The following is a 22196-nucleotide window of genomic DNA, read 5'->3' as shown; positions in this document are numbered from 1 at the left end:
TGGTCAGAGCCTGAGGGGGTATTTAAAGGACACGACTACTCACCAAGGGGAAAAAAACTGATTATGTTCCAATGGTCAGCTATGCAGAAAGCAGGGGGACAAGGCAGCCTGTCCCAGGGCTCCCTGCCCAGAGCCATTGCTGGACACACTGGACCCAAGTGGCTGCAGAATTAACATGGGAGCACAGGGAATTAATTGCTCTCGCCACCTGATTTCTAGCAGGGATAATTTCAGGTGCAACGGTTTGAACGACAGCGTTTCGGAGAAGAATCTCCCGTTCTCCTGATTAATCTAAGGTTAACTAAATTTGTCTCTCAGCAGGAGACAGCTCGTCAGCCCGGCCCACAGTACAACAGCTCCGCGCGCTCCCGCGTGGCCCTGAGAAGCAGGGGACACTTTGCGGTTTGTCCCCAAGAATAAGCAGGGTCTGGTGACAGCCCTGATCAGGTAGCGAGCTCCTGCATGCTCGGGACCACCCGCTCCCCCCAAATCTCATCATAACGAGCAATTACATGAAGGTTGTGTCACAGCGTAACGAAGTCATTGCCCTTGATGGAGCTGCAGCAGCACGCTGTGCGTGGGCAGAGTCAACGGGGAGTGGGGTCATGAACAGAAATCGATCACTTTGCTGCAAAGATGGGATGGATCCAGTGATTCCCCGGTCCTGGACACCCCAGGGACAGCGGTTCTTGGGGACCCCTCCCCTGCGGGGCAGCACCAGCTCCGGGAGCCAGCACGTGGCTCCGGCTGCTCCCGCAACCTCCGTCCCCTCAGCAAATTAGCAGAATCAGCCGGCATTAATTATGCAGAGAATCATTTGCTGGTGAAATTAAAAAAAAAAGAAAAGGATCTAATTTAATCAAAGTATAATTAAATGAATAGTTAATTTAACAATTCCGCAGTGAAAACCCCTTGACCTCTGCAGCTCTCCTCCCTGCACGGGTTGTCCATCGCTGTCCACCCGGCTCTGGTGACACCCCCAGGACCCTCGTCCCCTGTCCCATCCCCACCTCAGCCTGCACTGCCAGTCCCTTCCCCAGGGACTCATCCGCAGCCAAAGGGTAAATCACAGCCTGTTTGAAAGAGGGAGAGAAGAGATGGGCACACACAGACCAGATCACCCCTAAGCCCCTGAAAACTCCCAGTCCCAACAAACATTGTTTTAAGGACCTGTTAAAGAGGAAGAAGATGAGCAGCAGCCAAGTGGAATTTCCTTCGGAAAAGGGAGCTGAGAGCAAATCTGACAAATGCGTCTGAGTGACTCGGGAGAGGGAGCGCTGTCTGGGGAAGGGAACTCTCCAGATGGCCCCGAGGTCCCTTCTGTCTCTATCGTCTCTGCTTCTGCAAACTAATCCCCTAACTCAGCATCCTGTGGAGACGTGCCAGGCATCCTGCCAGCCCTGCAGCTGCGAGGAGGGCTGGAGGGCAGCACGAACAGATACGCGTGTGCGGCATGTAAAAGGAAACGGTGTTTTTGCAACAGACACCTCCAATCCCTAGAGACAAACCCAAAGGAGCGTTTACCAGCAGCCTCCTCGCGCCACAGCAAAGCCCTGACTCAGAGTGTGTGCAAAAGGTGGAAAAGCCCCAGTTTCACGGATGCCGCTTCCCATGCGCTGTTCCACACCTCCATCCTGCTACAGGCAGACTGGTTCCTGCAGCACAAGCAAGACCTGCAGCTCAGCAGCCCCCTCTATGTACCAAAACGGCCTGCATGGACACCATCACCTCTCCTGGCTGCCACCACGAGTGACAAATCCTCACTCTCAGCTTCAAGCACCTGGCACCGCGGCCTCTGCTCCATCTGGACGTGTCTCCCTGCGCTGGACTATCTCCCAGTCACAGCATTATAAGAAAAGAAATCAGGAGATTAACATAAACATTGTTTGAAAGATTTAATCAGCTACAAATTGCAATGTTATGTTTCCAGCTTAATTAGCCCAGGCCTGGTTTTCATTGCCCTGTATTGTGAAGCAGAGCGAGGGCATTTAGAAGTGGCATTGCAGATATCTGTGGTGATGGAGGAAACGTCCTTCCCGCTGGGACCAGCGGGATCTCAGGGAAAAATACGTTAAAAAAATATTAAAGCAATTAAATGCATTCTCTGAGGCACCTTCCCATAATGAGAGTTATTCCTGGGCTACTCTCATTTATGTCCCGCTTCCTACAGCACTCCAAAGGAAACCCAAAATTCCACAACAAGGGGTGTTCTAACTCCAGCAGCTGTGAGTTCTCAGCACAGCCACCTCTGCCATGCAGAGGGTATGAAAAGCCACAGGCTTTCAGTCACCAACCGCAGCAGCAAGGATGACATTGTGCATGGGAAGCACTCAGTAGGGCAGAAAAGATCAGCTGAGAAGCAAGAGTTACCCAGCAAATGCCGCACATCAGACAGACCCGGTCACTCGGCCAAGGCCTCCAAACACAAACCCCTGAGCGTGTCCTTCCCCGATGGCTTCACGGGGACAGGAGGGGTCGGACACTCAGCAGCTTTGCCTATGACACCAGCACGAACTGAGCCCTGGTGCTGCTCATTTGAATTGTCGCTGTACCAGCTTGAAGTGGCTCTGCTAATGAGGTTCTAAAGATTCATTTTTATTTGGAGGGCGAGGGCTAATTAAAATGCAAACCACATCTTCCCTGCTCTGAGCGCTCATGCCAATGTGATTTCCAGAAGGGCTGCGAACACAAGAGTCACCCTGATCTGTGCTGCCCCCGTCAATCGGCTCGTGAGGGTGTTTATGGTTCCACCTACAAGATGTAGAAAGGCGACTGCGCTCCAGCAGGAGCCGTTTGTCCGGTCAGCACGTCCCAGCGGCTATGAGCACATCCTCAGCAGCCAGCCTGCAGCGTTCCAGCGCTCACCAGGTCAGGAGTGCAGCTGCACCCCGGTTATTGATGGCGCAGGATTAGCTTGTCTGAACAGAGAAATACATCACCGGAAAAATAGGAAACATTTGGAAAGTGGATGGCGGACGCGAGAGTGATGAATGAGCGCTGGAGGAGCCCGGCGGAGATCAATGAATAGCTGATGAGCTGGGGGACGAGGCGCGGGGGAAGCTCACCGTGCAAACAGAGGGAGCAGCAGCAGCGGGGAAATCGCTTGCTGTGCTGAGATGTCCCTGTGAACCCCAACAACGCCTACCCCCCCCAGTGGCACCCCTGTATGGAGCACCCAGCAGCACTGCGGGAGGGTGGAGGGCAACGATCCTGCCTTTATTTCCCCCGGTGCCTCTGTCCTGCAGGATTTCCAGTTTGGAAAGAGGAGGTGAGAGCAGAGGCTGGGCGAGGGGAAGCACCCGCAGACCCCGCACGCTCAGTCTGGGGCTGACAGCAACTCACCCGCCAGCTGCTCCTGAGCCGGCACAGCAGCAGCTCCGCAGACAGGCGGTTTTTGTGAAGACATCATTTGGGGGTCAGCTCTGTGTGTATCACAGTTCATTAGCAGCGACTGTGACAGCTGCTCATGGAGCAATAAAGACACATAACCCCTCCCTGGCACTCAGACGCTGGGAAAACCACCCGTGTGGGCAGGAGAGCAGCACCGCGTCCTGCCAGCCCGGCACGCTGCTGCCATCTGCGCCACGGCGCGGCCCCTGCGCGGCACATGGTTATTAATGCGCTTAAGCAACCGTATGTACCAACCCCTACACCACGCACCCCTGCTCATCGCGTCCAAATAGCTTTTACTTATCCAGTTCTGCCCAGCCTTCAGCTCCTAGTTTACAAATTAAGCCTGAGAGGCAGTTTCTAGAGGCAGTGAACTCGCAGAGGGAGAAGAGTGACAGCACATTGACTGGTTTGCAGATTCCTGTCCAGTACCCTTGTCCTTGGCACCAGGAACAGAAACAGAAAGCTCTTCCCTCCTCCCTGGAGCATCCCCCCCGCAGCCTGACCTCTGCCAGTCGCCTGAAGGCAGTGATTTGAGAGAAAATGACAGCAGATAGTTGTGGGATGACGGGCTGAACAGAGCGATTTAGAAGTGTCCATCAAAAAGCAGCAGTATTGAGCCCTGCTGGCACTCAGCCGCGAGGGGCTGCCCACGCGAGGTCACCACAGCAGCATCCGTTGCATAAGTAAATGAAAGAAATCACTCGGAAAAAGCCTGTGGACACAGCACCGCTGGCTCAGCACAACACCCACTGCACCTACAAAATGAGATTAAAACGTGTCCCCTTCGCCAGCAGATGACAGCCCGTGAGAGGGATGGAGGATTGTCAGAGCAAGTCCCATGCGTGCAGAGCTCAGGCTCCGGCAGCACTTGTCCCCTACACACAAACGAGACAGAGGACAAACACGAGCTCACCTGCGCAGGGGGATGTTTCTTGCTGCTCTTTCAGAACTGGCTCTGTGCTGCTTGTGGCAGCCACGTATGGTGAAGAGTGAATAGAGCGGGAGCAGGACGTGGAACAGCTGCTGCAGGTGAGGCTGCTGTCCCCAGAGAGGGGCGGGTGTCACCCCAGAGCAGGGCTGGTGCACGAGCAATGCGAGAGCTTTGCCAAACCTCTTTGCCAGATGCAGGTGGGACTCGTTACGGGGATCCCAGAAGCCCAAGCACACAAAGGTGCCGCAGCAGCACCCGGTCACAGCGGCACCAGGTGCGGTGACGAGAACGACGCGTACAGACATGCGGCCACACAGAGACACAGAGCTCTTGTTAACAACGAGAGCAGAGCCAGGCCGCGCTGAGCCCTCTTTAATTAACAGTTCTCAACTCATAGGTTTACAGATACAGGCCTGGACCAAGAAAACGTTATTCCAAACACACAGTGACTTGTCTTGTGACTGTTTTCAGTCACGTTCTCACACGTAACCTGCGGGCGCCATTCCGACCCACTCATTCACACACCATACATACGGGGGTGGTTTTCCAGCCCGAGATACCATTCTCACTGGCCTGGGCTATCACTCCTTACACTCATAAAAAAACATACTTCTGTATAATAATTTGTTTATAACCTCAACATATCGCATTGACCTTACTAAAAGCAGCCACGAATACCCATCTCCCGACCGCGCGGGCACACGGTGCCCAGCTCCACAGCCTCCTCAGTGCCCCGGCTCTCCAGCCGGTTCTGGTATCAAGCCGTACTTCTGCCTCAGGATTTCAACCGTAGATGTCAGTGCACTGTGGGGTGAAACAGAAGCATCAGAAAAAGGGTTTTAATGGATTAAATTGCATTTTCCAGGACAGACTAATCAACCAGACGCAGTACTGCGTTTTGAATCAAGAACAAAGCCGCAGTGACGTTGAGCAGTGCTCACCAGCCAGGACGAATGATGGTGAACTTCCCCGACACGGACAAGTCAACCACAGTCGACCCCAAGCGACACTCGGGGCTCTGCATGTCCCCTATGGGGCCTCCGTCGATGATTAAGGACAGCTGAGGCCACAGCTCTTGGAATTCCTGAGGAGATGTAGATAAGAGTCTGCAGGCTGCTTCAAGTACAGATTATACAATTTTAAAAAATACAATAGCTGAGAAATTAACGTTTTATCGTTAGAGCTGGCTCCCAGTTTGAGAGCCTGGTTCTCCGACAGACTGCCGCAGTAACATCGCTCAGCGGCAAACCCAGCCTTACCGAAACCGTCAGCGTGCTGGCCTGACAGCTGATGTTGGCGCTCGTCAGGGCCAGTGGTCCAGGGCAAGCTCGGGCCAACTCCCTAATGAAAGGGTGGTTTGGGATCCGAACACCCACCAGCTGTGGGGAAGAAGAGAACACAGTGTTACACACCGTGACCGTCTTTAACCTCGCGTTGCCTAAAGCCCCCGGACTTAAAGCTGATACTCCAGAGCATCAATATGCCAGCACTCGCTGAACTGGCAACGTGAGAGACGCGTCTTCATAAGACAACCCCTAACGTTGGGCTGTCGTGTTCACATAAGTCACGGGGAGCACAACAGCACAGGGAAGACACCACTCGCTGCTGAGCACAGTGACCATACGTTACAACAAAAACCAGTAGAGCAGAAGCATGAAAATACCACATTGTTCCTCAAAAACAGAGAGATGTGTCCTGCACCTACCGATGTGAAAGGATTCAGGTCCTTATTTAGTTCTTCTGAACGCTTTAAGACCAGGGTCACCGGCCCTGGGAGCAGGTCCCGCAGTAGCTCGTCTGGCACGTTCACCTGGCAGTACCTGCACGGTGAGAGGAGCGTGTTAGAGGCGGCTGCGCAGCCTCCCCCGGGCCGCAGGGAAGGGGCCACTCTCCCCACGGACACACCGAGCACCGGCAGCACGGCCCCCGCGGCAGCCGCGCTGGGGCCCCGGGCAGCCACTCACACACGGTCGGTGGGGCCGGGCAGGAACCCCCCCGGTTCCCGGAGCTCACACCGACCTGTACAGCCGCTCCACGTCCCCCAGGCAGATCGCCAGCGGCTTCCTCCCGTTCCGCCCCTTCAGGCTGTAGATGCTCCGCACGGCGCCGGAGTCCTGGGCCAGCCCCGCCACGCCGTACACCGTGTCTGTGGGCACCGCCACCAGCCCGCCCGCCCGCAGGGCCCCGGCGGCGGCCGCCACCGCATCGCTCCAGCCTGCCCGAGAGTGGCGGGTCAGCGGGGCGGCCCGGGACCCCCGGTCCCAGCACCGCCGGTCCCGGCTCAACCCACCGCGACCCCACGGCACCCGCACCGCCGCCTCCTCCCCGCACGTACCTGTGTGGTCGGGCCGGGCCGCTCCGCCGGGCAGCGGCAGCAGGCGGGCGGCAGCGCGGCCCAGCCCCGGGCCCGTTCCCGGCGCGTCCTCCCCGGCCCGAGCCAGCGCCTCCACCGCCGCCCGACGCACGCTGTGCATGCGACAGCCGCTTCCGGGCCGGAGAGGGCGGGGCCGTGGCGCACATCCGGGGGCGTGGCGAACGGGCCGTTGCCGTGGCGACGCAGGGCGGGCAGGACCGGGATGGAGGCGGCGGCGGGACCCGCGGGGGAACGGGCGGTGGGTACCGGGGGACGGGGGAACCGGGGGGCGCGGCCCGCGGCACCGCCCGTGACCGCTGTCCCCCCGCAGGCGCAGCCGGACGTGCGGAGGCTGCTGGAGGCCCGGCAGCGGCAGCTCCGCGCCCGCATCGCCGCCTGCGAGCAGCTGACGGCGGAGATGGCCGCGCTGCGGGCCGCCCTGCGCAGCGGCCCGGCCGGGGACAGCTCCGCGCCCGGGGGTTCGGGGGCCGCGCAGCCCTGAGGGGCCGGAGCCGGGAGGACCGACGGTCTCCGCTGCGCTCCAGGCTCGGTCGCAGCCCCGCCGGTGGTGCCGGGGAACCCGCAGCCCGAGGAACCGCCGAGCACCAGGGACTCCCCAGCTGTGGCCTTGGCCTTGGCTCTCTCTTGTTGCACTGATACCTTATCTCACCAAATTTGCACTTTACAATAAAGCAACTTTGGCTTAGTCTGCGTCTACATGGAGGGGAAGGATCCTCACGCTTATCTCCCAAATAATTTATAAATACTCTGAGGAAAGACTATCATAACACCATGTTTAAATAAGCATTTAATTAGGATTCCATTAGTATTAATATTGCTTTCAATTCCAAAAAAAGTTAATTTCCACTTCTTTGCAGATATTTCAAAGTACAATATTAACTTCATACAAAATGAGCAATTAAGCAAACACCATTATTTCACATTTTACATTCTTCAAAAAATACAAATTCATATTTACTCTTTTTTTTTTTGGGTTTTGGAGATGCTCTTCCTTTGGAAGTACTGTACCTGTAACTAACATATTCACATTGCTCAATGTAAGCACATTTGTTCCCATGTTTCATAGTTAAATAAATTCCTTTAACACCACACACACACTCTTGAAAAACCAGGGTTCCTTTTGTTTTGTCATCTCCAAGCCCATTGCCCGGCTCCCCACCCAAAAGCAGCACAGACACCTGGGGGTCCCCGGCCTCCCTGGGGCGCCACTGGGGCTGCTGTGCCCGCGTCCCTGTCCCCGCTGTCCCTGCACTGCGCTGGCCCGTGGCAACTACAACTGCACCCGCAACTCTGCAAGCGAGGGTCAGACAGAAAGCAAGAGGACGGACACAAAGCCACACAGCAAGAAAGACCAGCTACTGGAACTACGGTTCTGCAAAGACACACCCTTGATTTTGCTGAAAAAGATCCTATGAAAAAAATTTCTTGTAAGAAAAAGTAGAAACTGCTTTTTTGTTGTTTTTTTTCTTGAGAAAGTGTACACTGCATAATGAACCAAATTTTGGCCAGCTTGCACACCACCCGAAGCATGGTGTGGGATTGTTTTAAACTAGTTCTGAGAACACACACACGTCGACTATGTACACTACTACATAAATATCCAGTTTAATTTGCATTTCTCAGTGCAGACACAGAATCCAACTTCTAGAACAGAGGAGAGATATCCAGACAAGACGCAAAAAAGTTAAAAGTTCAGCCCTGTCCATGAGTATCAACTACAGGTAACATTTATAAAAACTTGACGTTGTTTCCAAAATATGTTATGGAAAAAATAGTGTAGCAATTAAAAACTATGCAATCAGAAATTTGTAGGGTTTATTAAAGACATGCCTTTTATTTTTTGCCTTACAGTCCAAACTGACTCTAACAGTTCTGCCCAGCCAGGCCAGATCCCTAAAGCCGACAGATTTCCAAGCGCGTTACAAAGCGGCTTCACCGCCCCTTTTCCAGGGAGGACCCGCAGCGGTTTGGGGACTCGCCCGCGGTCTCACAGCCGAACAGAGAATGCGACACCAAGATCCCGCCTGCTCCACATCACAGACCTGGCTGCCCCTCATTGCAGCTGCGCTCCCCGAGCAGGAACAGCTGCTCAGCCCCACTCAGCTCCAAGGTCAGTGGTGCCTAAGCCCCACCGGCCCCTTCCCAGCTCCTCCTCGCAGCCTTATCTAAAACTGGTGTGGGAAAAGTACTGTAAACGCTTCGACAATGTTGCTGCAGGTGCATGAAGTAAGGCAGGTAACATGACATCAAAACTGATCTCAAAGACACATTTCCAAGGTGCAACATGCCTGTTCAGAGCAGCTCGTCACTCCTGGGGGTCCTGGTGTGGCAGAACAGAGCAGGGGACGAGGGGGACACACACCAGGTCACAGCCGTGTCCCGCCACAGCGACAGGACACACACACCAGGTCACAGCCATGTCCCGCCACAGCGACAGGACACACGCACCAGATCACAGCCGTGTCCCACCGCAGCGACAGGACACACACACCAGATCACAGCCGTGTCCCACCGCAGCGACAGGACACACACACCAGATCACAGCCGTGTCCCACTGCAGCGACAGGACACACACACCAGATCACAGCCGTGTCCCATCGCAGCGACAGGACACACACACCAGATCACAGCCGTGTCCCATCGCAGCGACAGGACACACGCACCAGATCACAGCCGTGTCCCACTGCAGCGACAGGACACACACACCAGATCACAGCCCTGTCCCACTGCAGTGACAAGCAGCCGCCAGAAAGCGCGAGAGGAAAGGCCGGCGAAAGCACAGTGCTCTCAGTGAGTATTTGCATAGATCGGACGTTTGCTAATGGTGCATAATTCTCCGGGGTGCAGACGGGGAGGGCAGAACATCGCTGAGCTTGTTACTAGATTTACTCCGTTAGACAGACAGACTGACCACGCGGGACAAGGATCTGTAGCTACAAGTATTGCACCAAGTTAAGCGCTCATCTTTGCACACCCCTGTTCACTTTTACTCAGAGCAAAAATAAACTTTGTGAAAGTATATACAAAAGAAATTGCAGCAATTGGGTTAAAGATAAAATAACCTAAAGTGCATTTTAGATACCAGTATGAGGTTCTGCGAACTAGCCTTTCTGGACACAGCCAGCATTTCAGAAGTGCCCAATTCGTACTTTGTCCTATATAATTCAGTACCAGCATTTAAACAGTGCAGATTTTCCGCCCCTCTACCATCTACAAGCATGAAAAGCAACTTCTCCAGCCTTCAACTGCGTGTCAGGTCTGCTTGCCTGGGCCACTGCCTGGGGAGTGGAGCCACCGCTGGCAGGAATTAGACCCATATCTACATGTTTAAGCTTCTGCATCATCTAGAAACTGTAAGTAACAAATCCCTACATGCCACGAAACAGCAAAACCTCCAGAAGAGCGACGCAGAGCAGTGTGGTGTTGCTCTCTGATAATTAAATGGGTTTGTGAGACGCAGATTTTGCAGAGGGAGGGCACACTGCTCGCAGGGGCTCCGGCGTATTAACCCAACATGGCCTTTCCTTGGAATTCAGCATCCTAGCAGATCTATACTGGCAGGAACTCCCCACTTTATTAAAAATGTTAGTGTGCCTGTGATAAATGCTGGGGACACGAGGGGAGGAGGAGAGGACATTCTCCCGGGGTGTGCTGTGTCTGCCCTCTCGCCAGCTGCTCGCGGATCCGCTCCCATCCCAGCACGGTGACCGTCACACACAAAACGCCTGTGACAGGGATCAGGCACAGCACGGAACACTCCGGAAAGCAGACCAGCAACTAAACAGCTAAAGCACATACCTGTACAACACAGCCACGTGGGATGCACAGCCCATGGTGCGGCAGCCCGTGCGCTCACAGAATCACGCTGCTCCTGCCTCGTTACAAGCTCTAATTAGTTTCACCTGAATCGCAGCCCACCTGATGCACATACAAGAGGGTGACGGCAAACCCAAAGCACCTGACGTCAGCATAAACTTGGAGCACATTGCTTTTCCTAAACACACCAACAGAAAGCAGCAGCTGTGAGAACAGCGCAGGGGAAGCTCTGCCGCCCGCTCGGAAAGCACACACGCACCTCGCCGCTGCCGATCTCCACGCTCCCAAATCAGCTTCCTATTCCAGAGCCTCTGGCAGATGATTTTACTCAGTTCTGTCACAACAGAGTCCCTGAAGGCGCTCTCCGGTCCAACCAAAAGCATTTTAGGTGGACTGAATCACAGGTAGCATGGAAAAACGCTTCTCTGAAGGATGGAAAGGCTCTGATGAGGCTGCTAAATCCCCCAGCTGTCGCGTTTCAGGCCACATCTGGTACCCTTGTCCCCATCGGAGAAAACCCGCAGCTCCAGGGGCATCTGCACGCTCCCGCGTTAGCAGACTCTTGCATGCACACACACTCAGACGAGGTCGCTGCAGCCCGACCCAGCTCGGCCGGTGCAGCGGGGCTGAGGCTACAGAGTGGTTGGCATGGGGGGTTCATCGCCTGCTCGTCACCCGCAGCCCTGGGGTCCCACAGGACCCCCGCGGGTGCACAGAGCAGCTTTGATCAGATCCAGAGGGAAAGAGCTCTACCCACTAGAGGTTTGCATTACTAAATTTAGTGCAGAGACACTCCACGTTAATTGGCTTACAGTCATTATCTTTGTATCTCACTAATGACAACGCTGTAAACTGAATAAAGACTATTTAATATCCTTTCCTTTAACACAAAAAAAAACCTGACAGCCCAAGCCAGAAAGATGGATAAAACACTATAAAATTACATCTTTTAAAATAATGCAGCATAAATAAACCATTTAGAATGAGACTGCATTTATTGCAACATTACAGGCTTTTTGGTGGAAGGGGGGTTTGTGTTTTATTTACCCTGAGTAGGTTAGAATATAGACTTTCAGTTTGATATGAAAAACTACTACGTCGTGTAACATATTTTAGTCAAGAAATAGCCCCGTGCACAAGAAGCTGGCATTGCAGTAGGCTGGAGGCAGATTCAGGCAGAAGTTATATAACTCAACAGACAAAAAAGAAGCATTTATGGACAGCTGAAGGAACAGACTCACTGAATCCCAACTGAATTTCTCTTGAATCATTTTGAAAAGTTTCCTAGAGTCGTTCTTGACAAAAGATGAGAGTAACCAGCAAAGGCACCACGCTCCTCGTTAAACGGTCGCGGGGGTTCTGGGGGTGACGTGTTCCTGAACAGAACCACAGAAAGCAGCAGAGCAGCAGGACAACCTGAGCACAGCGGGGACTCGCCGCGTCCTCCGCAGCCCAACAACAGACCCTGAGCCCCACTGGGCTGGGGCTCCCACCGGGTCTCCACGTTGTGAAGCAGCATCTGCCACCACACTTCTAAGTCCTAATGAAATTAAATGAACAGATCTATCTGAAAGGAACTCCTCAACATTCCTGCAAGCTTTAGGAACAGCTACAGAACAAAGCAAACCCAGGTATCAGCTCCCAACTCGGTGATGAGACAATCGCATCCCAATAAAATGGCAGATAAATCATCTCCTACAATAACACCATTTTCTACAACAGCAAATTCCTTTCCTGGGCTCCCCTTATAGTGCATGATTAGTATCAGACAAGAGACAGAAGAAATTATAGACCCAAGGAGTTGTAACAAAGACCCACTCACTGCCAGTACCTTAATCCCAAACATAACTGATGTGCAACTGGAGACAAACTAACCCCCCTTTTTCTTTTTAAAAATCTTTTTGCACATGAGTAACCTTAACTTCTGTGTTCACATATGACAAGCAAAAGTGACAGACAGTGCAGCCAAAACAGTTCATATATAACTTAGCTTTTTCTTTTTTTTTTTCTTTTCTTTTTTTTTAGATAGATTCTCAAAGATGGATGTACCTGGGACGTGACGATGACATCTGTGAAGCAGAAATAAGCCACAAAACTTCCAAAGAGGAAGGAAAAATAACTGATCCTTCAGTTTCTGCTTCTAAGGAGAAGGGTTTGACCCTCCAGGTGCAAAGGAAAATCTGGAACATCTTCACTTAGAGAAGCTGCTGTTCAAACCCATTTCCTCCTCACCCTGCAGTAGTGCTTCAATTGGAATTATATTAGATGGGGTTTCAGGGCTTTGGAGAGACAGGAAGTCCGAGACATCCATGGCACTTAACGTTTCAGTCTGGGAGTCTGAAGGGTTAACGATCTGCCTGCTCTGCCCGCAGGAAGGGGAAGAGGAAGAGGAAGGAAAGGTCTGAGGCGGCAGCGGGGGAGCTGGCTGCTCCAAAGCCTCCGAATCAGGCGAGGGACATTCCTTCTTGAGGGCGGCTCTGTCCTTGGCAGAGTCTCGGCAGGCACACTGGCACTGGCAGGCCTCCTCCTGCTTTATAATGATGACAGGGACACTGAGACCGATCTGCTGAACAGGGTTTCCTGAAGGTGAAACAAAGACAAACCCAACAGAACAACATCATTTCATAGCAGGGAGAGACAGATCATCTCTGTTCCATTTGACTGTATGCACCTTGCACCTGTTACTTTGTTCAAGTAGAGTAAAACCTCCCGCAGATGATAAATAGGATAGTGCTTACCAAAAACTGCACTTAAAACCCCAGGAAGATTAAAAACAATTAAAAGATCGTCTTCAACACTCCTGCAAGCAATGAAATCACTGCAAGCTAACAGTACTACAACAAGAAAGAGAGAAATGCAAGATGAGTGTCAAGCTTACCTGTGTTGCCAGCTACTGGTAACGCAGTGGTAAAAAAGACCTTTTCTACTACTTTTGGAACTTGTGGCTTTAAAGGAAAAGAAAAAGTGAGTCAATTCCAATCAAATTTCTATTGTTCAAATTCCAAACATTTGCAATCAAAAGCAACAGCTGTATACACATTCCAAGGAGAACACACGGGAAAACTAATTGAAAAAAATACAACATTTAGCTTGGTTCTGGGCTATGTTCTGGCTATTCTAAAACTCAGAGTATTATTTCTGTAGTCTTAAAGATGGGGAGTAAACACCCTCCCCATTAATCACCCTCCCCATATATGCTTGTTAACACAGCTCGTGGTTTTTGACGACTGAATGACTGAACTCTTAAAACCTGCTGTGCTTGCTCACACCGCTTGTACCCACTGCCATTAACTCTTGACCAATTGCAACTAAGAAAATCTAAAGGTGACAGCAGTATTCTTACAAATAAAACAAAGTCTCAGCGATCCAGATTTACTGGAGCATCAGAAACATTCTGTTTTCCCAGAAAACTTTTCAGGACTCTAGTTGGAAGAGGGACGGTTCAAGCTGTTTTAAAGCTGCGCTGGATACACTCACCATTTGTTCTTGGCTTTGCGGAGAACCAGTGGCACCATTTAAGATCCACTGTAAGTTCTGCTCGTCCATGACAATGCTGGACTGCAGAATAGCGGTGTTCGGAGAAGGAGTAATGGTTATCGTTGGATTACTGGTCAGAACAGGGTTGGCCGCGACAGGCACAGTCTGAACGACAGCGGGCAGGGGCTCAGCGGCACTTGGGGCTGTCGGGGCCGGTGGCCCAGCAACCACCGAAAGTCCCTGCACGACGGGCTGTGGCGGGGTCTGAGTGTGCTGCAGGAAGTCTTGGTGACTGGCTGCGAACTGTGTGCTGCGAGGAACAGGCACTTCTGGGGATTGTAAAACAGTTGCAGGATTCCCGAATGCAGCTTGCTGTGAGCTGGTTCCTATGGAGGAGGGCGCAGCGGGCGCTGCTGAGGCTTGTAGTGCTGAGTGCGACGGCTCCGGGATGCCGAGCTGCAGGACGAGTGGAAGAGACAACGATGCTGAGTCTCCTGCAGAAGGCGGGACAGCAGTGACCGAGTCTGCATCGCCGTTAAAACCTTCAATCAAGGCAGCTGTCAAAAGAAACAAAAGAAAAACAGAAATACAGCAGTTCTCCTAAGATCTGAATGAACAGCTTTTTCAAGGAACTTCTCAGCTAGCTGATGGATTTTTGCCACTTTCACATCTTCAAAATTGTGTAACACTAGACTGTGAAATCTAAAACTAGGTCTAAACTCAAGCAGCCAGTAACACTGAATACACACACCAGCTGATCAGCCTCATTAGCTCTAAGAAGCCTTTTTATCAGCATATAGAGAGGAAGCTGAGAACAACACTGATGTGGAAAGTCCAAGAGCATCAGTGTCAGCACTGTAGGAGGGCACGCTGCAAACACCCGGCCAGTTCCCTGCCAGTGTCCCAGTGTGACACCCTCAGTCAATACAGCGTTTCAACACAAAAGCTGTCAAAAGCGCCCTCCTAAACCAGTGCAGGTAACAGCTGTACCTGTCTGCTGAGAGTCGTCCGGATTCGCAGTGTGGTCCGGGCTCTGAAACATCGACTCGAAGATGCTGGCTGGTGAGATTGTGCTAAGGTCCTGTCCGTGTGTCTGGCAAACAAAATAAAGAGCAAGACGTCAGATAACGTTATATCTCATTCGCCTCAACAAGCGCAACAGAAGTAATCGGCCATACGTATTTAATCTGCTGCGTTCTAGTTGACAGGACAAGCACACAGTCAGAAATAAGGCCAAACTCAACATGGGAGAGGCAGTTCCGGGACAGTAACTCACCGGATTAGAGTTCTCCCGCAATTCCGAATCTGTTGATATGAGGCTTAAGTCACTCAGGCAAAGGGAGTGGCTTGTATCCTGCAAGGAAGAAAAATAAATTGAATTATATATTAAAAAAATCATATCAGAAACATTTTAAATTACTTTTTACAGCCCATACAATTCTGTCTATGCAGAATTATTTTTACCTGTATGTGACCCAAGGCTCAGTTCTAAAATTAAGGCGCAATACTACTAAGCAAAGGATATTTTTTAGCTATCAAGGATTCTTAACATCTCTTTTACATTACTTCCAAAAAACTAAATAACCCAGAATTCTAAGTCAGCACTGGAACAAATCAATCTATAGAAAATTAAAAAATGTAAATCCTAACAGTATTTATTTTACTTCGCACACTTATTACATAGAAACCACAGGGAAAACAGGATAATATATAACACTGCCTATAAATTTGCGTCAATACTCAGCATAGTCATCAAAGCAGATGTAGCCCAAGCATTCGTTTTAATGGGATTTAAAAGAATAGACAAATTTAGATGAGCTTTTCCAAATGAAACACCAAAGGCCATGCTAGAAGCTTCAGAAATACTGATCACACTGTTTATTATCCGCACGCTGTACACACAGCATATGGAATAAACCTGACGCTGCCACCTTCAACACCAGCAACTTCAGAACTGAAACTGAATTGTCACCCGTGGGCTTCTTCACGGGAAACGGGGCACCAGGTAGTTACAATTCCCTTTGAAAATCCCAGCCCTAAATGTTACAGCTTTAGAACACGCTACAGACCAAATAATTTCTTTCCCAAGGTACGGTTTTCTCTCCATCTGACGCAGAAGCATGGGGAAGAAGCGCTACTCACCTCAGAGACGCTGTTATTGGGAAGTGCGTTATAGGAATGGCCTTTCTCGTGACCTTTCATGTGGCTCTTGAGACTGTACTGTGTGCTGAAAGTCTTCTCACAGCCGTTACTGGGGCAGAAGAAGGGTTTCTCCCCTACAGGCAGCACAAAACACACACTTACAAACACTTTTAAAGCACATAGAAGAGTGGTAATATCTATACAAACAAGACTGTTTAACGCCACTTCATGCATTCATGATTCTTGGGAGTCTTGCGGATAAAAGCTTCTGTTTTACCACGTGAACTGACATAAGAATGCACAATTTAATTTGTATGCATCATTGTTGATATATTTGTGAAACACACTCGTGAAATTAAAGACCTGTCAAGCATAAATGGAACATTGGGGATTGCCCTGGTGTCAGAGTTTGCACTTGGCCTTGTTGAACCTGAAGAGGTTCCCACTCCCCCAGCCTGCCAGGGTCCCTCTGGGTGCAATCCCTTCCCTCCAGCACATCGACTGCACCATGCAGCTTCGTGTCACCCACATATTACATATATACGTATGTATAAATACATACTAGGATCCTGAGAGTTACTAGAAACTGAATAAACTCAACTCGAGAAAAACCAAGCCCTTGGGACTCACCAGTATGTGTCCTAACGTGTGTTTTAAGGTGATGGCTTGCAGCAAAAGCCTTCCCACAGCCGTCGTGCTCGCACCTGAATGAGGCAGCACACGAGAGTCAGCATCACACCGCTCCAATGCATTAGTTACAACCTCACCACGCTTTGCAATAGTCCCAGGACTCTGAACAGCAGGTCTGGTGCTGATCTGAGTCAGTAATCGGGTCTCTCCCACCAGCTGCTGCACAGACTGCAGCAGGGCTCTGAACAGGACGGTGAAATTCAAGTATGAAGTTGGCATTTGGTGGGGGCCCATTCATGGAATAAACATCCCAGCACAGCAGAGACACAGCACTGTGTTTTTAAGGACGTGTTCATCGCGGTACACGTTTATGTTTAAGAAAACAGCTTGACTATTCTTGTCTTTTAAGGTAGTCACTTCACCCCCTGTCCCAGGTGCCTGAGGGAGCTCTAGAACAAACCCGTTCAAACACTAGCTGCCTTGGCTTTTTTCTCCTGAGAACAGCTTTTCAGCCAGGACAGTAACTGCCACCTTTTGGCACAGGTGGCCCGTCACATAAGTCCCACAGAAGCGAAAATCGCCGACCAGCAACTCACCGAAATGGCTTTTCTCCTGTGTGTGTTCGGATGTGCTTCCTCAGGTCACTGTGCGTTGTGAAGTATTTACTGCAGCCTTCCGATTCACAGTTAAATGTTTTCCCTGTGTGAAGCCTCTGATGTGCTTTCAACCTAAAAAGCACGCCAAAAAAATTCCTCTCATGACTTGTAGTACGAGGCAGTCCCTACCTGAGGCAAGCGAGACATTCATTCAAATGTACAGGACAGGATGAAAGGTTTAGCTTGAACTGAAGGTAATTAGCTTATCAAAGTAATTGATATTGCTTCTGAAGCCCTCAAGCGAATCCTTGTGCACCATCTTCAATGCTACTGTAACATAAATAAGCTAAGTATGTCATCAGAGGCTCTGTCATCCTACTCTTGGCACAGCATTCCCACATTTTGGGGGCGTTATATTAATATCCGTAGCTGGCAGAAGCGTAACAATTGTGTTCAGACACAAACACAAAGCAGACGCAACGTGTGGAACAGCAGCAGCCGCTTTCCTACCTGTACAGTGTATTGAACGCCTTTTCGCAGCCCTGCACGTCACATTCAAACGGCTTCTCCTTAGTGTGCACTCGGACGTGGATTTTGAGGCTGTAGGAGGTAAGAAAGGCCTTGCCGCAGCCTTCCTGATTGCAGACAAAAGTGTATTCCCCACGGTGCGTCTTTTGGTGAGTGCGCAGGTTCCCGGCAGTGCTGTAGGTGCGCGGACAGCCCTCGAAGGTGCACTGGTATCTCTTCACCTGAGAGACAAAATGCTGCGGACTTAATAATTAGTAAGCATTTCTGGAGTTCAAACAGGGTAGAACTGCAGTTAAACACCAAAAGACAACGGAACAGATTTTTACCTCAAAGGAAAAAAAAAGTTATGGCCAATCAGTTATCAGATAACTTAATATTTCTGCTGTGCTATGTGAGGAGTGGCACACATTGGAAAGCAGGCCAACATTGTAGAAGAATAGTAATAAAAGAGGACAGTAAAAAGACAAAAACCATCAAGTGTTTAAGTTGAACAAATGATCTCAATGATAGGACCAACAGTAACTTGAGGAGGAGAATATTCTGGAGGTCTTCACATTTTTTTTCCTAGTCACTTAGCACTGTTAGAAGCACCATACAGAGAAGGAAAGAGCAATTCCACTGTAGAGCAGTTGGCACTTAATTTATAGTTCAAACCGGCCAAAAGTTATCAATAAATATCCAAGCATTATAACACAGTTCCAACGTGATTAAGAAGTTTGGTTGTGTTGAGTCAGCCGAAACACAGAGCATAGGCCAATAAAACACAGGCGCGAGGTCAGAAGGCAGTTTTTATCAAGAGCAGGGGTACGTTATCTTCACCAGGGATCATCAGATCCAGTACGATTTCTGTACCAGCACTGCAGTCGATGACCCTGGCAGAGCTTTAGTGCAGCTGGAAACGAGCAGCTCACATCCTGCATCACCCGCTGTTCTCCACGGGACTTCCCGCGACACACGAGCGATTCAACACTGGCATGAACTACCGACCAACCACTGAGGAGTCTGCCAGGCTTTCTGAGCACCTACATTTAGATCCAGAAAGTGAAAGAAAAGGAGAATATTTGCTATAGATGAAGGTTTGGCTCCCAGCTGCCGATGCACACGTTCAAAGGAAGATGGCAGCAACACTTTCGGTTTAATGGCCTGAACTACCACAGAGGCCTTGCCAGGATTCCCCTTCCTCAGAGATCAAATCTTTACTTCACAAACTACTCCGAGCAGGGCACTGCCGACAGGAGCAGTACAACCACCATGCTCTAAGCAAAAGAGAACTTTCCGTAAAGCACCAAAGCATTTAATCCCCTTTTCACATCAGCACATCAAATGAGCGCTGATTACATGCAGTACATCACGCAGCTATTGGCAATTAAAGACTTGAGTCACAGCAGCACGCAGCAGCGACAATAAGCAATGTGGAGCGAGAGGAAACCCGCAGATGGCGAGAGGACACAGAGTACACACAGCGGCTGCTGGGACGACAAAGGCTGTGGCCGCGGCCCATTGCTTTTGGCAAAGGGGAACGCGCTGCCTGCCCCACGGGGAGGAAGCTGGAGGAGCCTTAGTTAAGCATTTACCGTACAAGTTGGAACTAACTGCCCAACAAGCAACAAGACTGGCAAAAGCTGAGCCTGACGCTCTGTGCCAAAGTCTGCTTCAACTGCCCAGTTTGCCTTTAACTCATCTGCAGGTTACAAGATTCCCCTTCCGTTGCTATTTTTCCCATGTCATCGCTGAACGAAAATAAAACTAATTTGAAATAGAAGACTATAGTCACGTTGATTCTTACAGCCAGAATTATAGCGGGAGAAGTATAATATAAAAAAGGAAGTTAACTAATGAAGCGTAAACCCCTCTTTTGTTTCAAAAATGTCTAAGGCTGACCCAAAAATTTAACACTTTAAAACCGTTATCTCAAGTGTTAGAACTGCTACAGAATTGGACTGCTGACTTTGAGAGGTGAGCCCAAACGTTTGGGGGTCCTAGAGCTTTCCCCTCCCCACCTCCAGACAACTTATCAGCATTTGAAACAGCAGGACAAAAGTGTCATATATGCTTATGGCTGATTTCCACTGCACTCAAATCATGGTGTAACTCCTCCCCCCGCCCCCGGAAAATCAATTCAAGAGATGGAAAACAAATTCAGATAAAGGATTTCGTTACGAAATTCCAGGTCTAACAAGCTTTTTCTAAAAAGGGGGGGGTACAGAAATCAAAGCAGTTTAATTGCATGTGCAGTCATCAACACTGAGTACACACTGTTCTCAGATACTGCAGATTGCACACTGATTATCCTACTAAAAGAAAAGAAAGCAGATATGACTGACATATGAAAATTAAATATTTTGGCAGCTAAGGAGGTAGGATACAACAGCTGCTAATATGAATAATAACTGAGCAAAAGGAGTTCCTTAGACTTAAATGGGCTCATTGAACAAATGTCAGCCCAGAAGTTCCATAATTAATTGCGGAGCTGACTCCCCACCGCCCCATTTCCCCCCCACCGCGCGGGCGGTAATGAAGGTTCCCTGCTAATCTAAATTATTCAGAGAGTTCAAACCAGCTCCCTTTCTAAGCAAGGGCTCATTTCTGCAATTCTCTTACACCGAATATCAGTTACACAAGCGGCTGACATAGCACCACTGATACCAGCGCAGACACTGTAGGTCACCCCTTATGTAACTCAGAAGGGCCAAAAAAGAGACACAAAGTTGTCACTGTGTTGGTATTTCAGGCAACTTTGCATTGCTTTTGTGCCTAAAAAGCCAGAATCCCAAGTCAGTCTGTACGGACCCTCATCACTTCACGTGCAGGTGGAACTCACTAGGGAAACAGAATTAAAAGCAATCACCATTCTAAATAAGTAAGATGACTTAAGCTTTCAAAACACAGCAGATTGCAACCTAAAGTTTCCCTTATTTTCTTCTCATGGTTTCCCTGTGAGCAACACAATAAAACAACAAGTAATTTTAAGTTTGACATTTTAAGTTTCACGCTTCAGCTACTGTCAATAGTCCGGAATTTAACCTGTAACTTGGACACGCATTTCTCAAGATCGTCGTTAACCACAGCGTAACAGGGTTCATATTCTTTAGTTATGTCTAAACTCAGGAAATAATTGTCCAACCAAGAGAAAAATAAAAGACCACTAAAATCACATACACTACTAACATCAACACGTGTTTTCCTGCTATCTAGTGTGCTACTCAGTGTCAAAAAGCGCTTCCTGGCTGCTTTAGAAGAAAGCAGCAGGATATAGAGTGAAAAGTGATGACACTTGCAGCTTTGCTGCTGGCCCAAGAGACTGTGGGAAACACGCCTGTTACCAGCACAAAGTTTCACTACTGCTAAAGCAACAGCAGATTTAATGCCGTGTAGCTCACCCCACTATACAGGAAGCTTTATGAACAAGGGAAATTTCCGGCTGCCTCGCAGCAAATAGTCTTAGAAAAACACATTATCAAAGCATGTAAGGTAACCAGGTGAAAAACGTTCAGAAGTAGTATAAAATTCAGCATCATGTTTACTTACTTCTTTAAGCTTGGTTTCTGGGCATTCGGACTGCAAAGTGAGCGTTGCTCCTTCGATATTTCTTGGCATAGGAGTTGAACCAGGATTTATTGTTAGATGGATCTGATCTGGAGAAATAATGTGTTGCACGTAACCCTGGGACATTCCTTCATGATCTGGTATTAAATGAAATCCTTCCTCGTGACCCTCCGGCAGAAAAGGCAAGTGATCGCCGCACTGTCCCTCGTCCTCATCATCCTCCAGCACGCTGTGGTCCTGCTCTATCAGCACAGTCGTCCTGTCGTACACCGTCCCGGACGATGAGGAAACCAGCCCGTTTTTGTCGCCAAACCTCATCATGTTGCCATCCTGGGCCAGCTCCTCCTCCTCCCCCTCGCAGAAGGTCGCGCTGCCGTCGGGGCTGTTCTCGCCCATGGCTCAGCGCTCACAGCGATCCCGCGGGGTCACACCGGAGCGGTTCATCTGTAACACCGGGAGGTCAGGCGGTTCTACCGGGCCGGCCCCCGCGCCCCCCGCCCGGCCCCGGGGCGGTGGCGGAGGCACCGGGCCGGGCGTTCCCTCCCGAGCGCCGCGCTACCCCCGCCCGGCCGCGCCGCCCCAAGCAGAGCGGCTCGGAACGGCTCCCAGCGCCCCCGGCCCGCCCGCCCGGCCCCGCCGCCCTCACCGAGCTCCCGGCAGCGGCGGCACCTCCGTCCCCACCCCGGCAGCACCATGATCACCAGCACCACTCACTTCCGCTTCCGGCCGCGCACGGCCCGACGGGAGCACCGCGCCCACCGCG

General features: G+C 50.5%; 2 protein-coding genes and 1 long non-coding RNA gene across 3 annotated transcripts; 1 reads left to right on the top strand and 2 right to left on the bottom strand.

The window, feature by feature from the left end:
- Positions 1–4654: 4654 nt before the first annotated feature.
- Positions 4655–6821, bottom strand: YRDC (yrdC N6-threonylcarbamoyltransferase domain containing). Its single transcript, XM_065857199.2, has 6 exons — positions 6660–6821; positions 6344–6539; positions 6030–6144; positions 5584–5703; positions 5266–5408; positions 4655–5128 (listed from the first exon to the last, which is right to left on the bottom strand). The coding sequence occupies exons 1-6, from the start codon at positions 6796–6798 to the stop codon at positions 5050–5052; spliced, it is 792 nt and encodes a 263-aa protein (XP_065713271.1). The 5' UTR covers positions 6799–6821; the 3' UTR covers positions 4655–5049.
- Positions 6822–6857: 36 nt separating this feature from the next.
- Positions 6858–7400, top strand: LOC139825634 (uncharacterized). The gene is made up of 2 exons (XR_011735831.1): positions 6858–6936; positions 7009–7400. It is a non-coding gene; the product is annotated as an uncharacterized lncRNA (long non-coding RNA).
- Positions 7401–7472: 72 nt separating this feature from the next.
- Positions 7473–22186, bottom strand: MTF1 (metal regulatory transcription factor 1). Its single transcript, XM_065857272.2, has 11 exons — positions 22080–22186; positions 21416–21877; positions 17870–18108; positions 17360–17491; positions 16764–16837; positions 16134–16267; positions 15268–15345; positions 14982–15084; positions 13992–14548; positions 13393–13459; positions 7473–13094 (listed from the first exon to the last, which is right to left on the bottom strand). The coding sequence occupies exons 2-11, from the start codon at positions 21827–21829 to the stop codon at positions 12706–12708; spliced, it is 2187 nt and encodes a 728-aa protein (XP_065713344.1). The 5' UTR covers positions 21830–21877; positions 22080–22186; the 3' UTR covers positions 7473–12705.
- Between the last annotated feature and the right edge of the window lie 10 nt (positions 22187–22196).

The sequence above is a fragment of the Patagioenas fasciata genome, chromosome 25 (assembly GCF_037038585.1).
Source record: "Patagioenas fasciata isolate bPatFas1 chromosome 25, bPatFas1.hap1, whole genome shotgun sequence".
Lineage (NCBI taxonomy): Eukaryota > Metazoa > Chordata > Aves > Columbiformes > Columbidae > Patagioenas > Patagioenas fasciata.
Note: the sequence above shows the minus strand (reverse complement) of the source record. Positions and strands in the feature narration are given on the sequence as shown.

Excerpts from the sequence above, each read along its gene's own strand:
- YRDC (XM_065857199.2), bottom strand. The coding sequence starts at position 6,798 with ATGCACAGCGTGCGTCGGGCGGCGGTGGAGGCGCTGGCTCGGGCCGGG. Across the intron at positions 6,145-6,343 it reads GACGTGGAGCGGCTGTACAG|GTACTGCCAGGTGAACGTGC; the intron begins GTCGGTGTGAGC and ends CTCACCGTGCAG. Across the intron at positions 5,409-5,583 it reads CCAGCACGCTGACGGTTTCG|GAATTCCAAGAGCTGTGGCC; the intron begins GTAAGGCTGGGT and ends ACATCTCCTCAG.
- MTF1 (XM_065857272.2), bottom strand. The coding sequence starts at position 21,829 with ATGGGCGAGAACAGCCCCGACGGCAGCGCGACCTTCTGCGAGGGGGAG. Across the intron at positions 16,838-17,359 it reads ACAGGAGAAAAGCCATTTCG|GTGCGAGCACGACGGCTGTG; the intron begins GTGAGTTGCTGG and ends TGCCTCATTCAG. Across the intron at positions 15,085-15,267 it reads TGCGGGAGAACTCTAATCCG|ACACACGGACAGGACCTTAG; the intron begins GTGAGTTACTGT and ends TTTGTTTGCCAG.